Source organism: Squalius cephalus, assembly GCF_949319135.1.
Source record: "Squalius cephalus genome assembly, chromosome: 16".
Taxonomy (NCBI): Eukaryota; Metazoa; Chordata; class Actinopteri; order Cypriniformes; family Leuciscidae; genus Squalius; species Squalius cephalus.
Genome location: NC_137137.1, coordinates 16,732,379 through 16,753,494, shown reverse-complemented (window position 1 = coordinate 16,753,494; position 21,116 = coordinate 16,732,379). Strand labels below are relative to the sequence as shown.

The 21,116-nt window shown below is 37.5% G+C and overlaps 1 protein-coding gene across 2 annotated transcripts in view; it reads left to right on the top strand.

Moving 5' to 3' along the window:
* Window positions 1-21,116, top strand: part of dock8 (dedicator of cytokinesis 8) — a 51,272-nt gene that overhangs the window by 10,028 nt on the left and 20,128 nt on the right. For both annotated transcript variants that reach the window (XM_079897863.1, XM_079897864.1), the window contains 24 exons: window positions 4,386-4,561; window positions 5,040-5,111; window positions 5,240-5,348; window positions 7,420-7,632; window positions 7,757-7,842; window positions 8,055-8,121; window positions 9,128-9,277; window positions 11,173-11,253; window positions 11,679-11,835; window positions 11,938-12,062; window positions 12,846-12,936; window positions 13,050-13,212; window positions 14,140-14,257; window positions 14,851-14,921; window positions 15,015-15,159; window positions 15,870-15,971; window positions 16,145-16,240; window positions 17,085-17,319; window positions 17,527-17,691; window positions 17,829-18,001; window positions 18,598-18,693; window positions 18,787-18,882; window positions 19,018-19,167; window positions 19,327-19,440. In XM_079897863.1, the coding sequence (XP_079753989.1) occupies window positions 4,386-4,561; window positions 5,040-5,111; window positions 5,240-5,348; window positions 7,420-7,632; window positions 7,757-7,842; window positions 8,055-8,121; window positions 9,128-9,277; window positions 11,173-11,253; window positions 11,679-11,835; window positions 11,938-12,062; window positions 12,846-12,936; window positions 13,050-13,212; window positions 14,140-14,257; window positions 14,851-14,921; window positions 15,015-15,159; window positions 15,870-15,971; window positions 16,145-16,240; window positions 17,085-17,319; window positions 17,527-17,691; window positions 17,829-18,001; window positions 18,598-18,693; window positions 18,787-18,882; window positions 19,018-19,167; window positions 19,327-19,440 (3,051 nt within the window). The remainder of the gene's footprint in view (window positions 1-4,385; window positions 4,562-5,039; window positions 5,112-5,239; window positions 5,349-7,419; window positions 7,633-7,756; window positions 7,843-8,054; window positions 8,122-9,127; window positions 9,278-11,172; window positions 11,254-11,678; window positions 11,836-11,937; window positions 12,063-12,845; window positions 12,937-13,049; window positions 13,213-14,139; window positions 14,258-14,850; window positions 14,922-15,014; window positions 15,160-15,869; window positions 15,972-16,144; window positions 16,241-17,084; window positions 17,320-17,526; window positions 17,692-17,828; window positions 18,002-18,597; window positions 18,694-18,786; window positions 18,883-19,017; window positions 19,168-19,326; window positions 19,441-21,116) is intronic.

Below are 21,116 nucleotides of genomic sequence, written 5' to 3'. Positions count from 1 at the left end.
TGTCCGCTTCTGGCCTCGGGTGCCGATCCGGATGCATCCCCGGGAATGGTACACATCGGTGGATTTGACCGATGCGTACTTTCATGTCTCAATACACACCTGGATCACAGGAAATGTCGGAGGTTCTCTTTCAAGGGCAATGCATACGAAATTCAGGTCCTGCCGTTCAGGCTGTCCCTAGCGCTGCTCATATTCACAAAGTGTGCAGAAGCGGCACTGACTTCGCCTCATCATCAAGGCATGAGAGTTCGCCTATTTGGATGACCTTCTCCTGGCTGCAGACAGCAGGGAACAAGCCCTTGTCTCCCATCTACGAGATTTTTAATCTCAAAAAGAGCTCCCTGGTTCCGTTAGTGGATTTCATATCTCGGTTTAGAGATAGATTTGGCACAGAACACAGCAATGCTGTCACGTCAAAGGGCCGAGAATTTTCGCAGCTGCCTGAGTCTTTTTCGGCTGGGAAGGCGAGTGCGTTTTCGTACAGTGTCGAGACTGCTGGGGTTTATGGCCTCAATAATAGCAGTCGTCCGGCTGGGTCTCCTCTTTTTGCGTGTGTTCCAGAGATGGGCGCTGAGCACTGGTATTTAAACAGACAAGTGACGATAACCCCAGCGTGCGTTTGAGCTCTGATCCCCTGGGGATCCCTGGCTCTGTTGAGAGAGTCCCCTGACAACAGATGCGTCACTACATGGATGGGGAGCTCTGTGCCAGGGGAACTCTGGAAGGGGAGAATGGTCGACAGGACTAAAAGAGCGTCATTTAAATTATTTGGAGTTGCAGATGGTTCTTCTGGCTCTGAAACACTTTGCGCAGCACCTGCACGGCAAACATGTGTTAGTCAGAACGGACAACACGACAGTAATGTCATATATAAACAGACAGGGGGGTACCCGCTCTCTTCCGCTGCTGCAACTGATACAGACGCTCCTGATATGGGCCAGCGAACATTTAGCGTCGCTCAGGGCGGTACATGTCCCGGGCCGGTTGAATGGCGGAGCAGACCTGCTGTCCAGAGTAGGACCACAGGTCAGGGAGTGGCGCTTGCATCTGAGAATAGTGGCGCAGATCTGGGACCGGTTCGACAGGGCGAGGTAGATCTTTTTGCGTCTACTGAACACACACTCTACAGCAGATGGCGCAAGAGCGCAATATCCCATAGTCATGTGTTGTACCTCATTTCCCTCCTTCTGGGAACAGTTATAAGCATAACTCAATGTTATTGTCTCCCAAAAGAAAGAATCGACTCTAAACCCTCGTTTTTGTTTCGAATCCTACTGCTTTACGGTTCTACGTCACTAGAAGATACATTTGCATAGTGCCCGCCTATGTTGTACGTTGTCTGCCTGCGAACAACTTGACACGCCCACAATCACGTCATTTTACTGACGACTGCTTCTCAAGTCTCTGAGTTCATCACAGAATTTGCAAAACGCTTGCTCTAGAACAGGGATGGGCAACTTCGGTCCTGGAGGGCCAATGTCCTACAGAGTTTAGCTCCAACCCTAATCAAACACACCTGAACAAGCTAATCAAGGTCCTCAGGATTACTAGAAAGTTACAGGCAGGTGATTTTTTTCAGGGTTGGAGCTAAACTCTGTAGGACAGTGGCCCTCCAGGACCGAAGTTGCCCATCCCTGCTCTAGAAAGATGGGTCAGTACCAAGTTTATTTGGACCAGCTTGCTCCTCAGAATCACAACCTGTAAATGGATAATTATTGATGTATATATTTTCTACTGGGTGTTCAAAATATGTAGATTTGTGTTTTATATTGTGTAAGTTTCTGACTAACCAGTTAACTCACGTTATCACTGTCTTACTGAAATACTTCTGCTTATCAGCTGTGGGCCACTATTACCTAAAATTGTCTATAAATGCAGATTGTCTGTCGTTCTTAATTCTTTGTGTAATGATAAAGGATGGAACAAGATTTGTTTTGCAAACTTTAATGTTACATCAGTCATTCAGGTTAGTGCTCGGCTAACATGTACCGTTATTGATACAGTTAATACAGTTCCTGCATGTGCATCACAATAAATTAGAAATACACACACACATGGGTTTGTTGATAGACATACACTTGATAGTGAGGCGTTAACATCTGTACGTAAAACTGAGTAGCGTTTCAGTGAGAAACGTCCTGCTCAAGTCGTCCTTGCGATTGAGGTTCGGGTTGAATAAGTTCTTCAAATGTTGGTAAAATCAACGTCACCGTTACTGTCTTTACAGTGTACAATTGCTGAGGACTGAGGAAGCCTCGTGAGCTGAAGCGTTGTTGGTAATGTGCGTTATCTTCCCGCGCTGTAAGTGGTAGACCAATCACAACAGACTGGGCCGTCTGGCCAATCAGAGCAGAGTAGCTCATGGAAAGGAGGGATTTAGAGAGACTGATGCTGCATTCATCCAGTTATTTGAGAATCATTGAACAATGTGGTGATGTGCAAAGTAAATTATGAGAAAATGAAAGTGTTTTTTGACTTTTGATACATGTAAACCTGTTGTAGGAGACCTTTCAAAACAAAACTAGTAAACTTTAAAATAGCATAATAGGGGCACTTTAAATCCAGAGCTTTTTCACAGTTGTTAGCCTAATATGTACAAGCTTGTTCCTTGTGCCGCCTCAGGTGTGACACTAGAGATAAGCAAATACTTGCTGTACAGCCTGTTTCACGCCTTTGAGTAAAACAATAAAAGCTAATAGACTTTACTCACTGTTCACTATTGTTTCTCAATATTGTGACTTTATCTCTCGCAATTTCAAGTTTATTTCATGCTATTGCAACTTTCTATCACTTCTGCAGCTGTATTTCTCACTGTTGTGACTTTATACCTCAGTTGTGTTTTTTTGATAATTGTGAATTTATATCTCGCTATTGCCTCCTTGTTCTGTACCTCAAGATCCTCCGTATTCTTTCTGTGACCGTTTATGTTTCATATTTTCCAATGTTATCTCTTGTATCCTATCTTCCAAAAAGTGTAAAGTTATTTCTGTTACCTTTTTTATTTTTTACTCTGCGGTGTAAACAGGCTTCCATAGAGATCAGATGAAATCAGATAACTTACAGTACAGTGTTTTAGTTTACTTATCTAAATTGATTTCTCCTGTGGTGGGATTCAATGTCTACACCTTTAAATGCTTTTCAAGGTGTGCCATGTGATACGTCTTTGTTTAGAAAGTATTTTATCAGAATTGTTCTAGTGAGACCTTGTGTTATAGGGGCATATTTCAGATAACCGATAATGTTGTTGTACAACACTTTGCAAAAGATAAGAGATTGTGAAAAACAAATGTTTGAGACTGTAACACAGTTCGTTGTTATGGGAAGAATGAGGCGGGAACCGGCGAACATTTAAAGACTTTAAGAATAAAATAAACAAATACAAAATGAAAGTAAAGACAGCAGCCCCTCACGGACGACTGCTGTCACATATAACATCCAGCCCTGGCCTCTCTCGATCTCCACTGTCGTCGCTCCTCCTTATGCTTCCGCTCCTCCGTGAGAGATTCGAGACCGGTGCGTCACGCAGGTGTCGCGCATCAGTAATCACGGCACCGGCCTCGCGCTTGTCGCGCCGTCCTCCCACGACCCTCGACCTCGTCCTGCTCACCACAGAGACGTTACATAACTAGCTGCTAGGGTTATTATAAAATTACACTTTATTTAATCCTTTATTTGGCATGCTTTCCTATCTTTCTGCAGGCTAGCGTTAGTTTGATGATTTAATGTCCAATAGCCTTCTGAATAATCCATCTCTATGAAACGCCTCAAAAGATCGCAACCTTCCAGAGCGTTGCAGCAGTTTTGTTAATGATCTTCAGCAGGTCTGGGTCTGTCTGCCTCGAGTCATGGCACAATGCTCTCTGTTCCAGTCTAGCTTTTTTACTAACAGAAGAATACAACTGTAGGCAATGCATTCTTTTACTGCTATGATCTGAACGTCAACAGCTATAAAAAGATTTATTGCTACCAGCCTCCATTGTTTCATTTTTTATGGAGGTCATAGAGCATTCTAGTTCTCTCTCTGTGTTTTTATATTTAGGCCTTCATTAGTTGTTATGAGGAGATTAAATGCATATTTTATTTGATAGACAACTAATATTAAGTTGGATTAAATGCTTTAGTGCCAAGAGAAGTGAGGCATTCATCTTTGATGATGGTCTCTGGCCTCTGTTTTAGATATTACAGTTTTTAGCCTATTAATAAAGTAAAAATAGTTCAGTTTTTTAATAAAGGATCAATTCCTATTCTTTTCACTACTTTTGTTTCATACTATTACATTCTGGATTATGTCTCAAATGCAACTGGCGATGTCTTACAAGTAAGCATGATGTGAACAATCCAAGAGCTAATTTTTTTGGGATTGTATGTCCTGGTTTTCTATGTAGCCTCAGTCATATGAAGCAGTTGAGCCGGTAGACCTGGATGAGTTCCTGATGTCACAGCTGCGCAGTGGAGATCCCGAGCTCATGCAGGAGCTGGGGGAGTTTCCTGACGACAACCTGGAGGTGGAGCTGGTGGAGAGGGAATGCAGGACCATCCGCCCCTCTGTCGCGGAGGAAGGGTAGGTGCCGTTTGATGCTCCCTGTTGGGGTTGAGAAGGTCAACTAGATGAATTTCAGTGTTTGTACTCTACAACTCCTTTGAAACGTGTGCAGTTGACGTGCCTATAACGCAGTCTAGGTAGGCAGTTCACTAGGTTTAGAGTAGAATATGGGTTCTACCGTGGCATTTGGTGGGTCTCTGAAGAACAAACATTTATCTCTCTTTATCTCTGTGCCAAAATCCCAGGTGGTGAGACAGTAATTCAGCTTTTCAAATATTATTAAATAATATTGGTGTCTGGGACGCCGTGAGCCCAGAGACTAGTGTTCACTGTAATAATAATAAAAAAAAATCTTAGCTTAAATGTGTAATATGAATAAAAAGTGCTCAAAATCAGCTGTTGAGATAGTATTCTCAATTGAAATGAGTTGAGGCTTGGACCTGGAAACAATGTTCCTCACTTCATGACTTCATGGATAATGTTTGTGTGTCTTCAGAGTGGAGCTGGATCCTCATGTGAGGGATTGTGTTCAGAGTTACACGCAGCCCTGGCTGGTGGTTAGCAGAAGGTAAATCCCCAGACTTCATTTCCTGTCCCTCCTCAGGGCTGAATTTTAAATACTCCAATAAATGACATCAGACACATAGATGCTACAATGATATACTACAAATGAATTGTGTTTGTTATTATTCACAGAACTCAGGGTTATGGATGGATTGCGTACTCCGAGAGGACAGACGCTAACAAATTATTACAGAGACAGACGTTTGAGTCTGACGTTCAGCCTGACAAACAAGACCAACTGGTAAGCACAGTTTATAAAACATTTCCTCTTATATACAACTGTCATTTTACAACAAAGCAGCTAATTGGGATTTTTGTACACATTGTTACTGGTGTCCACCACCCAACCCCATGGACACTTATCTTCCTCTTTTTTTTGTTGTTGTAATTATTATTATTATATTAAAGCCGATAAAGTGTGTCACCTTTATCGTCAGAGTGTTGATCCCAGACAATTGCCATAGAAAATTGCTAGAGTGAAAAAAAAATAAAGTTTGTGTTTGTCAAGGAACAAAGAAAAAAGTTTTTGTTCATTAAGGAACAAAGGAAGGATGAAAAAATGTCTGCAAACATGTCACGTGTCTTTTTATGAATGCACGCACAGATTCCAGAAAATCACTGGCAGTGTGAATGAACCAAAATCAAATGATCCCGGGAAAAATCCCGGGACACATTATCTGTGTTTTCCAAGATCTCTGTGTGAAAGGGGCATATGTGTGTTCAATTCCATACAAAACAAATTAATTTCCTCTTAATTCAACGTAAAGAAATAAACAGATGAGAAGAATGAGGATAAAATGAGCAGAATCTTTCTCTTGGGTATTTTTCTTTTTCTTTTTGTCCCTATGACCACCATTTTGGCTCTATCCCACCCCTTTTTGTCAGGGTCCAGGGACAAAATGAGGCATGAATATTCATTCTGTCTTCACTGCTTCCGTCCCAGTGCAGCTTTGCCAAGATTTAATTATCCAAGCCACAAAGATTTGTTTCACTCCATGTATTTTTCATGAGTTTAGATTGAGAGTCTGCGGGAACACCAAAATCCTCTCTTAGTTTCGGATCCTTTAAAGGGCCTCCGCATTCACTGCAGGGGTTATTAGCAATCCAGAGGAGTACCAAAGACCCCGCTAGCCAGCTCTCTTCTGTGATGTGTGTCTTTAAGCAAGTAGATTAAGAATACAAATGGTACGGGAAGGTCTGTTACACAGGCTAGACGCAATGTATCATGGGAACTCTGCATGATGCCCACTATCAGAGCTAGTGCATATGGTTCTTATATTTTGCGATTAACTGAAATCTCTCCTAGGGTTTTGAGAATTCATCCATCTCAAAGGCTTATGATCTTCCTGGAAAAAAGCATTAGTCTCAGAATTATACATAGCTCCTCTGCTCTAATTCACATGCAGCTATGTGGTATTGCTAGTTCAGTCAGTATCAAAAGACATAAGATTGGAAAATAGTTAATTCTGTGTGTTAGTTAATTCTATGTGTCTATTGTTTTTCATTGTACTTTTGACAGTAAAAAGTGTCAAATAATAAAAGTGAATGAATGAACTTAATCTGAACCATTGCTTTTAGCTTGTATATGCAAGAATATATGCTCTCAAAGGGGTAATTTTTTGACATATAAGAGGTCTTTGTACCATTAAAACATCCTGTAAATTTCATAGCTTAAAACGTCCTCGTTATAAACAAAGCATTTAATTTTTTTTTTTTTTTAAACAAGGCTTGTTTTGATTTAGCAGGATATGTGATGTCTCATGGGCAAATACATTTGCATGTGACTGCCTCCAGAGCAAGACATTGACAAATAGTTATACATCATCGCACCATAGGCCCCGCCCACTGGCATTCAGTTGCTTAACGGCTGACGATTGCCTGGATGTGCGTCAATAGCAAATAGAACCAATTATAATCACTGACGCTGTCTACACTGGATACAGTATACAGATGTGCGTTCGGTTTCTGACATACTCCACGCACTTGAATCTGTCGACAACAGGACAAATGGAAAGGGGAAAGAATGTCCAAAGACATCCAAATATGATTTACTTCCTAAATTTCCCTTTTATATACACAAATACTATGTGAAAAAACACTTATTTTTATAATTTTATATTTTATATATAAACCTTTTCAATTGTAATAAATGTGAACTGTACTTATTTTTATTATATATATATATATATAATAATATAAACTTTTCCTTGAACCCCCTAGGACCCTCTTTTGGCCTCCTTTGCTTCCACAGGCCCCAGACTGAAAACCATAATATCTAAATGTCTCTCCGTATATCCTCTCCTGTCCCTCAGGAAAAGTCGCCGTCCCTGCCAGCACTATGTCATGATGCAGCACGGACCACCCTCACAAGCTCAGACTTCAACTTACGGGCTCTGCAGCCGGACCGTCGTGTGGAGAGTCTGTTGCGCTTCAGCAGCCCGGAGGAACTGGATCGCTTCAACCAGGAGGCCAGACATAGCTACCGCTACGGCGAGCTCTTTGGCCTCTACCCGCCTATGGATGAGGTGCAGCACTTGCTTTAAATACAGGCTTAAATGTTAAAATATGTTTTTTTTTTTTTTTGTGAACATAAGTAAGATTGAATTAGAAACTAAATATTGTCTTCAATCTACCCATGAATGTGTACAGGAGGATGCAGTAGCAATTCGGCCCATTCCTGACTGTCCCAAGGAACACTTTGGGCAGAGGATACTAGTGCGATGTCAGACCATCAAGTAATACTACTTCACTGTCCACTATTATTGATTAATTTCTCTGAATGTTTAAACTTGAGACCTTCTTTTCTTCTATTTGCAACTATATCTCACAAAGTGATTTAACTTAATATTTTAAACCATTACATCTCATTATATATTACTAGTTTTATTTTTTACTTAGAGTTGAAATGCTCTTAAATGTGGTTTTGAGAGTGTTTTTCCTTCTACAGATTTGAGATTGAAATTGAGCCTCTGTTTGCAACCATGGCCCTCTATGACGCAAAAGAGAAGAAGAAGGTTAGTGTCTGATGGTTATCTTAAGAGCTATGAATACAAAGCTAAAATATGTGGCATATTTCTGTATTTAGACCCTTTTGCTTAAGCTGGGGAGACATAATTAATAAATATTCTTCCTGTCAGTGTTTTTTTTGTTAGTCCTCCCACATTCCTCGACTTTAGTCTGAACAAAGCTGGACATTAATGAGACTTTTTCATTATCCAATGCCATAAACATTATTTTCTTAAATCAACATCCTTGGACTTTAATTTCTCTGTTTCTTTCTTAGTCTGTGTAAACATCTAAAACAACTTGGTTATAAAGTAGAAATGGGTCACAAAATATAGTCTGAACGGTTCAGACCGAGTTCTATAAAACCAGTGAACATTAAACTGTACAGCAAATTTAAGAATGTCTTTGACTGACAGTCATGGATCTTAAGGAATTAGTGAGTTATAATGTTAACTGTAAATGCAGTGGCATGTGTATTTTCATATTAAATGGACAGACAGCAGATATATTTGGGAGGAATATCCTGAAGTATTACATTAATCCTCTTTAGCTTTAGCTTTCACTGAAGAAGGTTAATACATGAGACAGACCAGATGATTCATGCTAAATAGGGACTTTATGCAGCATGGTGTTTTTTCTTCATGGTTTGGTGTAGAGAGTGTTTTGGAATGGGAGGAATTACCCATTTCACAATGTTAAGAGAAAAAAAAAACATAATTTAAGATTCCTGATATGCCCGTTTAAGACTTGCCTTCTTCACAATGTTGAAGATGACTCTTGTCAGATTGAGTGAGATTTAGAGTTCATTTAGGGGGAAACTATGCTAATGTGACTCTGAGTGAGCTGTCTTTCAATTCTGATTTGGTTCACTCTGTCTGAAGTATAAGGAAGTACTTTTGTTTGTTATGCACCGCAATTTCCCTTCTGTTTTTTTTAGTGATATGCTAAAATTATTAGCAGGTTGGCTGTTTCATGCTGTCCATTGTAAATCATGTTATATTTTTTTTCCTTCAGATTTCAGAGAACTTCCATTTTGACCTGAACTCAGATCAGATGAAGGGTTTCCTGCGACCCCACACTCCCAACATTGACACCTCCACTTTGGCCAGATCTGCAATTTTCTCCATCTCCTACCCCTCTCCAGATATTTATCTGGTCATTAAGGTAGTTTTGAATAAATGTCTAGGACTAGGCCATTTTAGAAATTAATAAAATGCATACATTTATCATCTTGAAATTACTTTATCATCTGGTTTTGTTGGTTTTGAATATATATTTTAGCAACAAGTGACAAACCAATATATTGCCCAGTCTGATTAATCCACAGGTATCTGGCCATTTTGAGATTTGTCAATTAATAATAATCTTTTTATTTATTTTTTTTTCCCAGTGAAATCTGTCATTTTTAAAAAAAAAATGTTTTTGAAAGGCTGAAATTTTACATAAATTCTTAGTAAAAACAGTAATATTGCGGATTATTAATACAATATGAAAAAAAGTGTTAATAAATATAAAAAATAAACATATAATTGTAATTAAATATATAAAATGTAATTTATTACTGTGGTAGAAAGGCTGCTTTTTTCTCCAGTATGTTGAAATTATGTGGTGCTGCTTAATATTTTTGTGGAAACAGTGATAAAATAAATGTTTTGATTATAAAATTTAAAATAACAGCATTTATTTTAAATATAAATCTTTTGTAACATTATGAAAGTCTGTACTGACACATTTAAAGCTACACTGTGTAACTTTTTTAGTTGATTCTTAGCAAAAAACACTTAGTTCTTTCAAAAATATATGTGCTCATTAATGTATATTTACTTCTTTCAAGTAATAAAGTATTCTCTTAAGTTTATAATCTGCCATTGAAAGTACATACGGGTGAGGGGTTCGAATGCCGGTCGCCATGTTGCCCCTCCATCTTGAAACTACATTAGCCAAAGAGGGACATACCTGTAAATTCAAGCTTCGCCTTTTGCGTTTTTCACTCAGTGACACCGTGACGAATGCGAGGGGGAGATTACTCGCGAGCTCGCGAGTGCCGGCAGATTTGAAAGATAGTGTGGTGTGTGTGTGTGTGTGTGTGCGTGCGTACTCACATTTGAAAGAGAGAATTAAAACGTCAACGCGACAGACAAATCAGCAAGACCATAGTCAATATTGGAGTAACTTTTCCCAGATGGAAAGAGCTCATGAGGAGAAAAGATTTTAAAACGGACGCCGAGGTTGCCTGCTTTCTTCTCGACAGGTAATTCAGCCTGTTGTAATTCATTTGTGTAAATTCGAAGTTTTATAGTTGCTTGTCTAACCATAGCATGGTTGTGCATAACGCCAGAACGACCTCTAGTATAACTTCATCCTCGCGTCAATGGTGAAAAAGTATTGTTTACCTTGTAACATAAATCTGTGCTGCGACGGATCACAGGTAATGAATAGTTTTAAAGGCGCAATTTTTTAAGCTATATATAAAAAAGGACACTGAACGTTTTAGTTATTTTTAATTGCTTTTACTTTGTACACATTGTAACGTTAGCCTAATCTGATTATGCTGGGATAGCCGATTCCAAGGGTGACGTTTACCTCCTGACATCTGTCCTGTAGTTTTATTCATTTTAGACGTATTGTTTATTATTGTCATGGACGAAGTGATAACTGGAAGCCATGTTAATCTTGGAATAATACGGCCACCGTAGGAGTAAAAACGCCCTCGGAATTGAGAGGAACAGAAACTAAAATTCATTGGGTAGTCATATACAATTTCACCGCTAGATGGGGGGTAAAAATCACACAGTGTAGCTTTAAACAAATTAAATACATCCTTACTGAATAAAAGTATTAATTTCTTTAGAAGAAAATGTTACTTTCCCCAAACAAATGTTAGCCTATATATGTGTATTATTTTTGTCAGTGACCTGCTCTGTAGATATCAGTCCATATCAGGACCAATAGGATCGATAGTGATGATTCCCATAATAGTAGAAATTATTATGGAGATGATGATAAATGGCAGAGTTGTGAAACAATAGTGTTATTAATAGTGTGTTGTGTATGTGTAGATTGAGAAGGTTCTTCAGCAAGGAGAAATCGGGGATTGTGCTGAACCATATATGGTCCTGAAGGAGAGTGATGCTACTAAGGTAACTACTGAAAATTTCACTTTCTCTCATTGTCAATGTGCACAACATGGCCAAAAGTATGTTGACTCCCCCTTCTAATAATCGGGTCTGGATAGAGTTGTGACAATGCCCCTGTATACAGTCCATAAAGTAATCATTCACTGAGTCTGGTGGGGAAGAACACCTTCAAAACCCTACAATCCATGTGCCAACATCTAATGGAAAGCTTTCCCAGAAGAGTAGAAGCATGTTTTTTATTTTTATTAAATGTTCAACCAACCCATAAGAATTGATTGTTAGGGTTTCCACATACTTAAAGTGTGTATAATTTAGTCAATCATTTCTCAAATTATGTTAATCTACATTATTTCACTAAGGAGAAATGTTATGATAAATAAAACCACTATCTTTTTAATGAAGCTCCATCCTTTTTCTGTGTCCTTCAGAACAGAGACAAGCTGGAGAAGTTGAAGAATCAGGCAGAGGGGTTTTGTCACAGACTGGGCCGCTACAGGATGCCATTTGCCTTCGCTACGGTCAACATCATGAGTGCCATCAACTCCACACTGGAACGAGACATAAGTGACACAGACAGTATGAATGGTAAGATATTGAATGGATGAATACCAGTGGTCTATTAATATAAAGCATCACCCTGCAAAAATGTTAATCCGTAATTACGTACAATTTTGAATTTTGGCACAGGCAGGGGTGGTACGGAAAAGAAAACATTGCCCAGACGTAACTCTGACAGATTCAGCGTGATGGAGGACAATTATGTCCTGTCTGGCTTTAAACCAGCTGTCACAATGTGCACGTTCATCAAACAGGTATTGCTTGAACCATTCAGAGGGAATAGAATATTCAACAACATTTTTAGAGGGACTTGATTTTATCCATCTGTGAAAAGGGAGTGATCCATAGTGCAAAAAGTTTGGGGTCGGTAAGAAGTCTGATTTAGTGCTCAAGAAATGTTCATGTTATGATCAATGCTGAAAACAATTGTGCTGCTTAATATTTTTGTGGCAACCATTTTGTTTTCTGAATTCTTTGAATAGAAAGTTCAAAAGAACAGCATTTATTTTAAATATAAATCTCTTGTAATATTGTCTTGACTATCATTTTTGATCAACTTAATGCATCATTGCTGAATAAAAGGAAAGTAGGAATATAGGGAATATAGGAAAGTCGTTTCAGAGGCAAAATAATTGAATGCATTTTGATGAAAGTTTACACTGACAAACATTTGCTTTAGTTAATGTGCAATGATGATTTGTTCACAATAATACCAAGAACACGTATTAAAAGAAGATGTGATCAATTTCAATTTTTCAACAGTTGCTTATTTCAGAACAGCGCTTGGAAAAAAATTCAACCTCGTCGAATTAGCATTGTAAAAAAACTAATTGCTGAAATAATTAGAATTTTAGTTGTTGTCCTTTAGTGCATTTTTCCATTCTTCACATTCTCCTGATTAAATTGTGTCTGCGTTTTTCAGCTAGCTCTAGATAATATCACGTTGCATTTTTGCAACATTTATCATCTAAACTCTCCATTTAAAGAATCCAGACACATTTGAAAAGATGTTAATTATGTGAAATATGTGGCGGCAGGAAGGAGAGCGTCTGAGCGATGAGGACCTGTTCAAGTTCCTGACAGACATCAAGAGGTCGTCCAGTCAGCGACGTGTTAAACTCATACCTGGTGAGCAGATGACTCAAGTGTGCCTTTTTGCTGCCCACTTTTTCCACAGAAAAAGTCCTTTGTGTAAAAGTTGAAAAACTCATCCTACATCATACATGTATGTTGTTTGATAGGCTATCTGAAACTGGAAGTGTCTCCAGTGCCGGAGACGGTGCCTGGGTGTCTGTCCCCCGAACTGATTCCAGTCAAGCCTGTATCTGAGAAAAATCAACGGCCGGTTAAAGAGGTGCTGGAGTTCCCTTCCAGTGAAGTCTATGTGCCTCACAATATATACCGGTAATCCCCCACTCTCTCACTCTCACTCTCAGACACAGACTCTCTCACACACAAACACTCTCTCACACACACACACGTTAGGTTTTGGTATCTCTGTATGACATAATGACTTTTATATTGTACAAATGGTATATTCTTTTCCATAACCCTAAAACTACACATAGAAAACGTTCTGAATCTTTACATTTCCAAATAAGCATCATTTAGCATGTTTATTAATCAATTTCCCTCGTGGGGACCGCTGGCTAGTCCTTGTGGGGACATTCAGTCTTCACAATTTAGGTTAAACACACACACACACACACACACGCACACGCAAATTGTCAAGCTAAGATCCAGCATAACTGGGTTGCTGTGATTAATCAGTAATCTTGAATAAATCTTAGTTCTAAGTAATAATGTTCGTCAGAATTTGGAGGGCAGAACTGTGGTTGATACTATTCATTCATTGACTATGAAAACAAATAGGTTGAGTACATGAAAAACTTTTTGCATATCAGTGTTGGCAGGTCTCATAAGAAAAACAAGCAATCTGGTCTTACAAAACAAGCCCAAAGAAACTTGCCTCACCTACAAAATCGGCCCTGTTTTTTTTTGTTTTTGGGGCTAGGAGGATTGCTTAGATTATGGTTTATAGATAGATTATGGAAAACGTAAAACTGTTTAATTTATCTGATTGATTATAGGATAAACTTGCATTAAAAAACAACTGCTACATGGAAATAAGCCAGACAAAAGCACAACAGGAAATCTCATATCTCATATTTAATGTGATATTTATAATTGGATGTATGACTCATTCAGCTATTTTTTTTTACTTGTTATCAGTGTAGAACTTTGAGTGTTCTGCGCCATCTAGTGGTCAGTTCATGTTTTTACACCCAATTATGGACTTCAAATGTTAATTTTTTGTTAATTATGTTACAGGAACCTGTTGTACGTGTATCCTCTGAGGTTGAATCTTACTAACCGTTTGACTTCAGCGAGAAACATTACGGTTAAAATCCAGTTCATGAGTGGTGAGGACTCCAGCTGTGCTATGCCTGTGAGTGCAAAACCACATTTATGTGTGTTGAAAATATATTACCATTGCATTTATATTGTAATATAAATAATATTATATTAGAATTATAATGTATTATATTTATTATAATTACAATAAATTTATAATAATACATATTTTATTATAACATAATAAAATAATAGAAATATAATAAAAAATCAGGTTAGCTGGGTTCTAAAAAATATCAGTAAGAATTGAAAGTAGACTGAAGTGGATCGAAAAGAGAATTTTTAAACATTTGTAAATATAATTATTATTTTATTTTTAATTACTGTCATTCTAACAGTGTAGATATGTTTACAAAGCCATAAAAGAAAATATAATATATGATATAAACTATATTATAATTAAATTCTAAATGAGTAATTTTATTGTATGAGGTTTAAAATATATAAAGCTTACACTCTAAGTGGCAAACAATTAAGTCACAAATCGTAATTGTTTGGATAAAAATCATCAGCCAAAATATTATGATTGTGAATGTGTAACTAGTGTGTGATGAGCATATTTCAAAATGTTTTCATATTTTATACATTTTGTACTCCTTTATTTTCCTCTGCGCTTTACTTCAAAAGGTAATTTATGGAAAATCAAGTGGCTCTGAGTTTCTTCAAGAGGTCTACACTCCAGTCACATATCACAACAGGTAATCATGTTCTCTAACAACAATTCCAGTGATCAATGTATCAAGCAAATGTAAGGGTGGAGTAGTCAGTGGCTGTTTCCATTTGCTCTGCAGGTCTCCGGATTTCTATGACGAGCTAAAGATTCGTCTTCCAGCCCGTTTAACAGAGAAACACCATTTGCTGTTCACTTTCTACCATATCAGCTGCCAGCAGAAACAGAACCAGACTGGAAGTATGGAGACTCTCATTGGATATTCAGTGAGTGACTGAACAGATTGTTTGTATACACTACAGTTCAAAAGTTTGAGGTCAGTCAGATTGAAAAAAGAAGAAAATTAATAGTTTTATTCAGCAAGGATGCAATAGATTGATCAAAAGTGACAATAAAGACTTTTATAATGTTATAAAAGATTCAAATAAATGCTGTTCTTTTGAACTTTCTATTCATTAAAGACTTCTGAAAAAAATTAACAAGGTTTCCACAAAAATTTTAAGCAGCACAACTGTTTTAAACATTGATGATAATAAGAAATGTTTTTAATGAGCACGAAATCAGCATATTAGAATGAAATCTGAATGATCATGTTACACTAAATACTGGACTAATGGCTGCTGAAAATTTAGTTAGTACCGCCACAGGAGTAAATTAGATTTAATAATATTATAAAGTTATTTTAAAGTGTAATAATATTTAGCAAAATAACAATTTTTACTGTAAAATTTGATCAAATAAATGCAGCCTTAAAATATAAAATATTATATATATATATATATATATATATATATATATATATATATATATATATAATATTATATATATATATATATATATATATATATATATATATATATATATATACACACACACATACACACACACACAAACACTAGAGAGAGTTTCAGTGATGTCTACACAAACAAGAAGAGACATAAATGTAAGTGTCATGACCCCAGTTCCTTCCCTGCAGTGGTTACCCATGCTGAACAATGACAGGCTGCAGTCTGGTCAGCAGTGCCTGCCAATCGTTCTGGACAAACTTCCCGTGAACTATTCCTTGCATCCCCCAGAGGTACAGTCAACCATTTCACATCTGCCTTTTTTTGGATACCAGTCATTTAATTTTATAATCTTACGTCAATGTCTTATTTAAGCACAGAATCTATGACTCATCTGTGCCTTTGTGTGTTCATTTGTTTGAAAATATTGTACATGTTGTTCATTTGTGGGGTTTTATGACTTCAGAAACTGCCAGCTCAGGTACCTCCAGTTAAGTGGCTTGAGAATCATAGGGGTCTTTTCAACCTTGAGCTACAAGCTGTGTCCTCCGTACAAACTCAGGTGCGTAACGCTCTCAGAACTCACTTCCTAGCTGGTAATGCTTTGAATGCTAGTGTGCTGATGTTCCCATCAGGCTTCTTAATTAGGTTAACTAGCAAGACCTCCATGCATGGTAATCAATGTCACATGAAAGATCATGCTGGCTGGCCACCAACAAACCTTTTCAGCTGAATTTCAAGCATTAAAATATACTAGTGTTCTGCAAAATTCAATGGAATTTGAATTATATTGACCTACCCAACAGGAAATGGAATGACAAGAAGAATGAACTGAATTACAATTCAAGAAATATATATTCATTAAAACAGTTTTGTTATTATTAACTAAAAAAACAACAACAACAACAACATTTTTTTTTATTAATTTTATTTATTTCATATTTATTTCAGTTAATGAAAAGTATTTAAATAATTTTAGTTTTAGTTAATAACAACAACTGTTATTTAATTATTTCAGATTTGTTTCAGTGTTGTTATTGTTAACTAAAATTATTTAAAAAATCATTTTCATTAATTGAAATAAATCTGAAATATAATTAAATCTAGATAATAACTGAAAAACAAATTAGAAATGCCTTGGCAACTAACTGAAATAACTGCTAAAATGACTAAAGTACTAAAATTAGTAAAACTGAAATAAAAAATAAATTATAGCTAAAAAGGAATATTAAAAAAATTATAAAAATGACTTGAATTATATTATATGAAACATACCATGATCAAAATACCAGCTTCTATAGGTGACATTTCAAACATTTTTAATAATATTATGCAATGTTATGTAACGGAACATTTATTTAAGAAGCTTTTGGCTGTTACTGAATCTTTTTTTTATTTAATCACAGGACAATCATCTGGACCGTTTCTTTACTCTGTGTCACGCCCTGGAGGGCAAGACCACGTTCCCCATCCGAGTGGGAGATGAGAAGATTTCTGAAAACATGTTTGAGCACGAGCTGAAGCTCAGCATCATCTCGCTGTCCTCCTCTAGACTGGAGCCGCTGGTGCTTTTTCTCCATCAGGTCCTCGACAAGCTCTTCCGGCTCATCATGCAGCCCATGGTCATTGCTGGACAGACTGGTGCGTTTCAGACAAGAAGAGCTTTTAGCTTTTGAATTACACTTACTGGAAAAACAAAGTCATTTTTTCAGCATACAAGTACATGCTCTTCAGAGTTTTCAGACATTTTACTAATTTAACGCTCTGATTTTTGCATGCTGCAAAGGCAAGTAAGCATGTTCGGATTTGTCAGCTGAATTCACAGGGTTTTAATCTTGTTTTGTGCAGCAAATCTGGCCCAGATTGCATTTGAGTCAGTGGTGTCAGTTGTCAACAGCCTTCACAACAGTCAGGAGCTGGCGAAGGACCATCAGGGCAGGAACTGTCTCCTTGCAACATATCTGTACTTTGTGTTCCGCTTGCCAGACACACAACATGAAATCCTCACCACAGGTACAGTAGGGCTGTGATATCATCTAGACCCCGAATGATGTCATTTCTTCGCCATTCCAAAACAATCTGGTTTTTTTAGTGGGTTTGGGATTGACTCCGTTGTTGTCTGTCACTGATCCGAGGCTTCTGTTCACCAGGCACAGGAGGTCTGATGGCTCACCCAGAGAGCCGATACAGCACTCTGACTCGCACCTCAGCCAACACGGTCGGGTTCATGCTGCTTCAGTCACGGATTCGTTCCAGCAGCAACCCTGATATACCAGCACCACAGACCCCAGAGGACGCAGAGGTCAATAACATTCTAGGAAAGGTACATATACACAAATGCAACCTCAACATGCCAATCTAAATTTCAGTTCATTAACCCAAGTGTTGGTCAAAGTTCAGGAGTCACAGGATGTAGGAAGAGGAATATATGGAATCATCGTTCAATGAACTGTATTTAATTGAATATATTTTTTAAAATATTTATTTTAGTATTATTTATATTCTATTATTTATTATTAATTTAAATTAGCATTTTTTAATATTTTAGTTTAAGTGTTTTTGTTATGTGCTTTTGTCATTTTATTAGTCTTTTTAAAATATATTTATTTTATTATCATTTAATTAGTTTTAGTAATGTTTGCACTTCAACTTACACTTTATTTCTAATTGCGCCAAGGCAAAACATTTTATTTTTCAGTTTTTCATCTAATATCTATATTTTATTTTATTTCAGCTTTATATTTTCAATGATTTTTAATATTTCAATTTTAGTCAACAACAATGACAATTCCTTAAATTAAAATGAAAATTTTAAAAGGTATTCCCAGTTTTATTTGGAATGGTACCCAGCTCTTCTACAGGCACATATACACATTATTATTATTTATTTTTTTCATTCTTCATTTTGGTTTCCACCAGGTTTTAAATCTTCCAGGCTGTCGCATGTCAGCAGCTACAAATCTCTCCAACACTTCACAGAGCTCCACAGCAAGCACACGTCCCACAAACAAAAAGGTGACTCTTTGACTTGCCACTTCATTACCGAAGCTGTCTGTCATTTCAGCAGAGGATGTGTTTCTAAATAAGCAGATCCATCTGTCTTTGCAGTTGTTCCATGAGGAGCTGGCTCTTCAGATGGTGGTCAGCACTGGAGTCTGCAGAGAGAACGTCTACAAATACGCCTGGTTCTTTTTTGAACTTCTTGTAAGATGATTAAATATGTACACGTTGCTGAGCAACCCAACTTTGGCTGTCTTTGAAATTCCAAATGCAAGATGTTCTGTAGATGTTATTTGAGTTTTTTTTCTGGTTCTCATTGTCCAAATGTACTCACTCCAGGTGAAGAGCATGAGTCAGCACGTGTCTCAGCTGGATAAGAAGGCAGTCCCTCGTAGGAATCGATTTTCGGACCGTTTCAAAGATGACATTACCACTATAGTCAACGTTGTTACTGCTGAGATTGGGAACATTTTAGTAAAACAGCAAAAGGTGATTGAATCCATCTGAACAGATCAAAATCTGACTCGAGAACTGTTTAGTAACTCAGTAAACATGGAGCGCATGAGAATAACAAGAGGTCAGATTTTTTGGAGGAATGTTATTTGTCAGTGATAATAAGAAGAGATGTATGTGTTGATTTGTCTTCAGGAGCTGGAGCAGGCAGAGAAGGTTAACGTCAGCCTGGCTTTCTTCCTGTATGACCTGATGTCTCTGATGGACCGAGGCTTTGTGTTTCAGCTTGTGAAGAATTACTGCAACCAGGTACTGCAGCTCATCTCATTTTCTAATCGTTATATTAACGGCAAGAAATCATTCACAACCTCTCGATTCAGTGAACATCACAAGCATGCCCGGCATAAAAATTTAAGGCATGACATTTGAAGTAAAGCAAGATGGATGGATGGAATGAAAGATGGATGGATGGAATAAAAGATGGATGGATGGATGGATGGATGGATGGATGGATGGAATGAAAGATAGATGGATAGATAGATAGATAGATGGATGGATGGATGGATGGATGGATGGATGGAATGAAAGATGGATGGATGGAATAAAAGATGGATGGATGGAATAAAAGATAGATAGATGGATAGATGGATGGATGGATGGATGGATGGATGGATGGATGGAATAAAAGATGGATGGATGGAATAAAAGATAGATGGATGGATGGATAGATGGATGGATGGATGAAATAAAAGATGGATGGATGGATAGATGGATGGATGGATGGATGGAATGAAAGATGGATGGATGGAATGAAAGATGGATGGATGGAATAAAAGATGGATGGATGGAATAAAAGATGGATGATGGAATAAAAGATGGATGGATGGAATAAAAGATAGATGGATAGATGGATGGATGGAATAAAAGATGGATGGATGGAATAAAAGATAGATAGATAGATAGATAGATAGATAGATAGATAGATAGATAGATAGATAGATAGATAGATAGATAGATAGATGGATGGATGGATGGAATAAAAGATGGATGGATGGATGGATGGATGGATGGATGGATGGAATAAAGGATGGATGGATGGAATAAAAGATGGATGGATGGAATAAAAGATGGATGATGGAATAAAAGATGGATGGATGGAATAAAAGATAGATGGATAGATGGATGGATGGATGGATGGAATAAAAGATGGATGGATGGAATAAAAGATAGATAGATGGATGGATGGATGGAATAAAAGATGGATGGATGGATGGATGGATGGAATAAAAGATGGATGGATGGATGGAATGAAAGATGGATGGATGGAATAAAAGATGGATGGATGGAATAAAAGATAGATGGATGGAATAAAAGATGGATGATGGAATAAAAGATGGATGGATGGAATAAAAGATAGATAGATAGATGGATGGATGGATGGAATGACAGACGGATGGATAGATAGGTAGATTGATAAAATATTTTATTAACTAAAGTTTTATAGTTAAATTTAGTTTTTAATTTTATAAGATGTAAAAGTTATTTTAGAAGTTGGTGCCTTCTAGAGTGAGAAAAGCCAGAAAATGTATTTTTGGCTCATGTGGATGAAAGACAACAACTCCCAGAATGCACTTGCTTCGCTTCCCTACGAGGCCACTCCCAAGCCACGCCTACTGGTTACAGAGGGCAGTATCGGAAGAAATTATACAACTAGACTACTAGTTGACTCGAAACTGAAAAGACGCCGTTTTATCGCGAGATCCCACCCCCTATGGGCGGGTTGAAAACGTGTGGAACTAGCTCCTACTACTGGCTGTAGTCTTTAGCCTCTGGTCAAAAAAAGCCCCTGATGACGCAAAATGACGCTCAATACAGAAATCTCTCGTCTCAGGGGGACATGAGGGAGGGAAGCACGATCATTCGAAAATACTACCGGGTTTCTACTGATACAAAGCTTAATGCTAATCTGTGAAGTATCCCTTTAA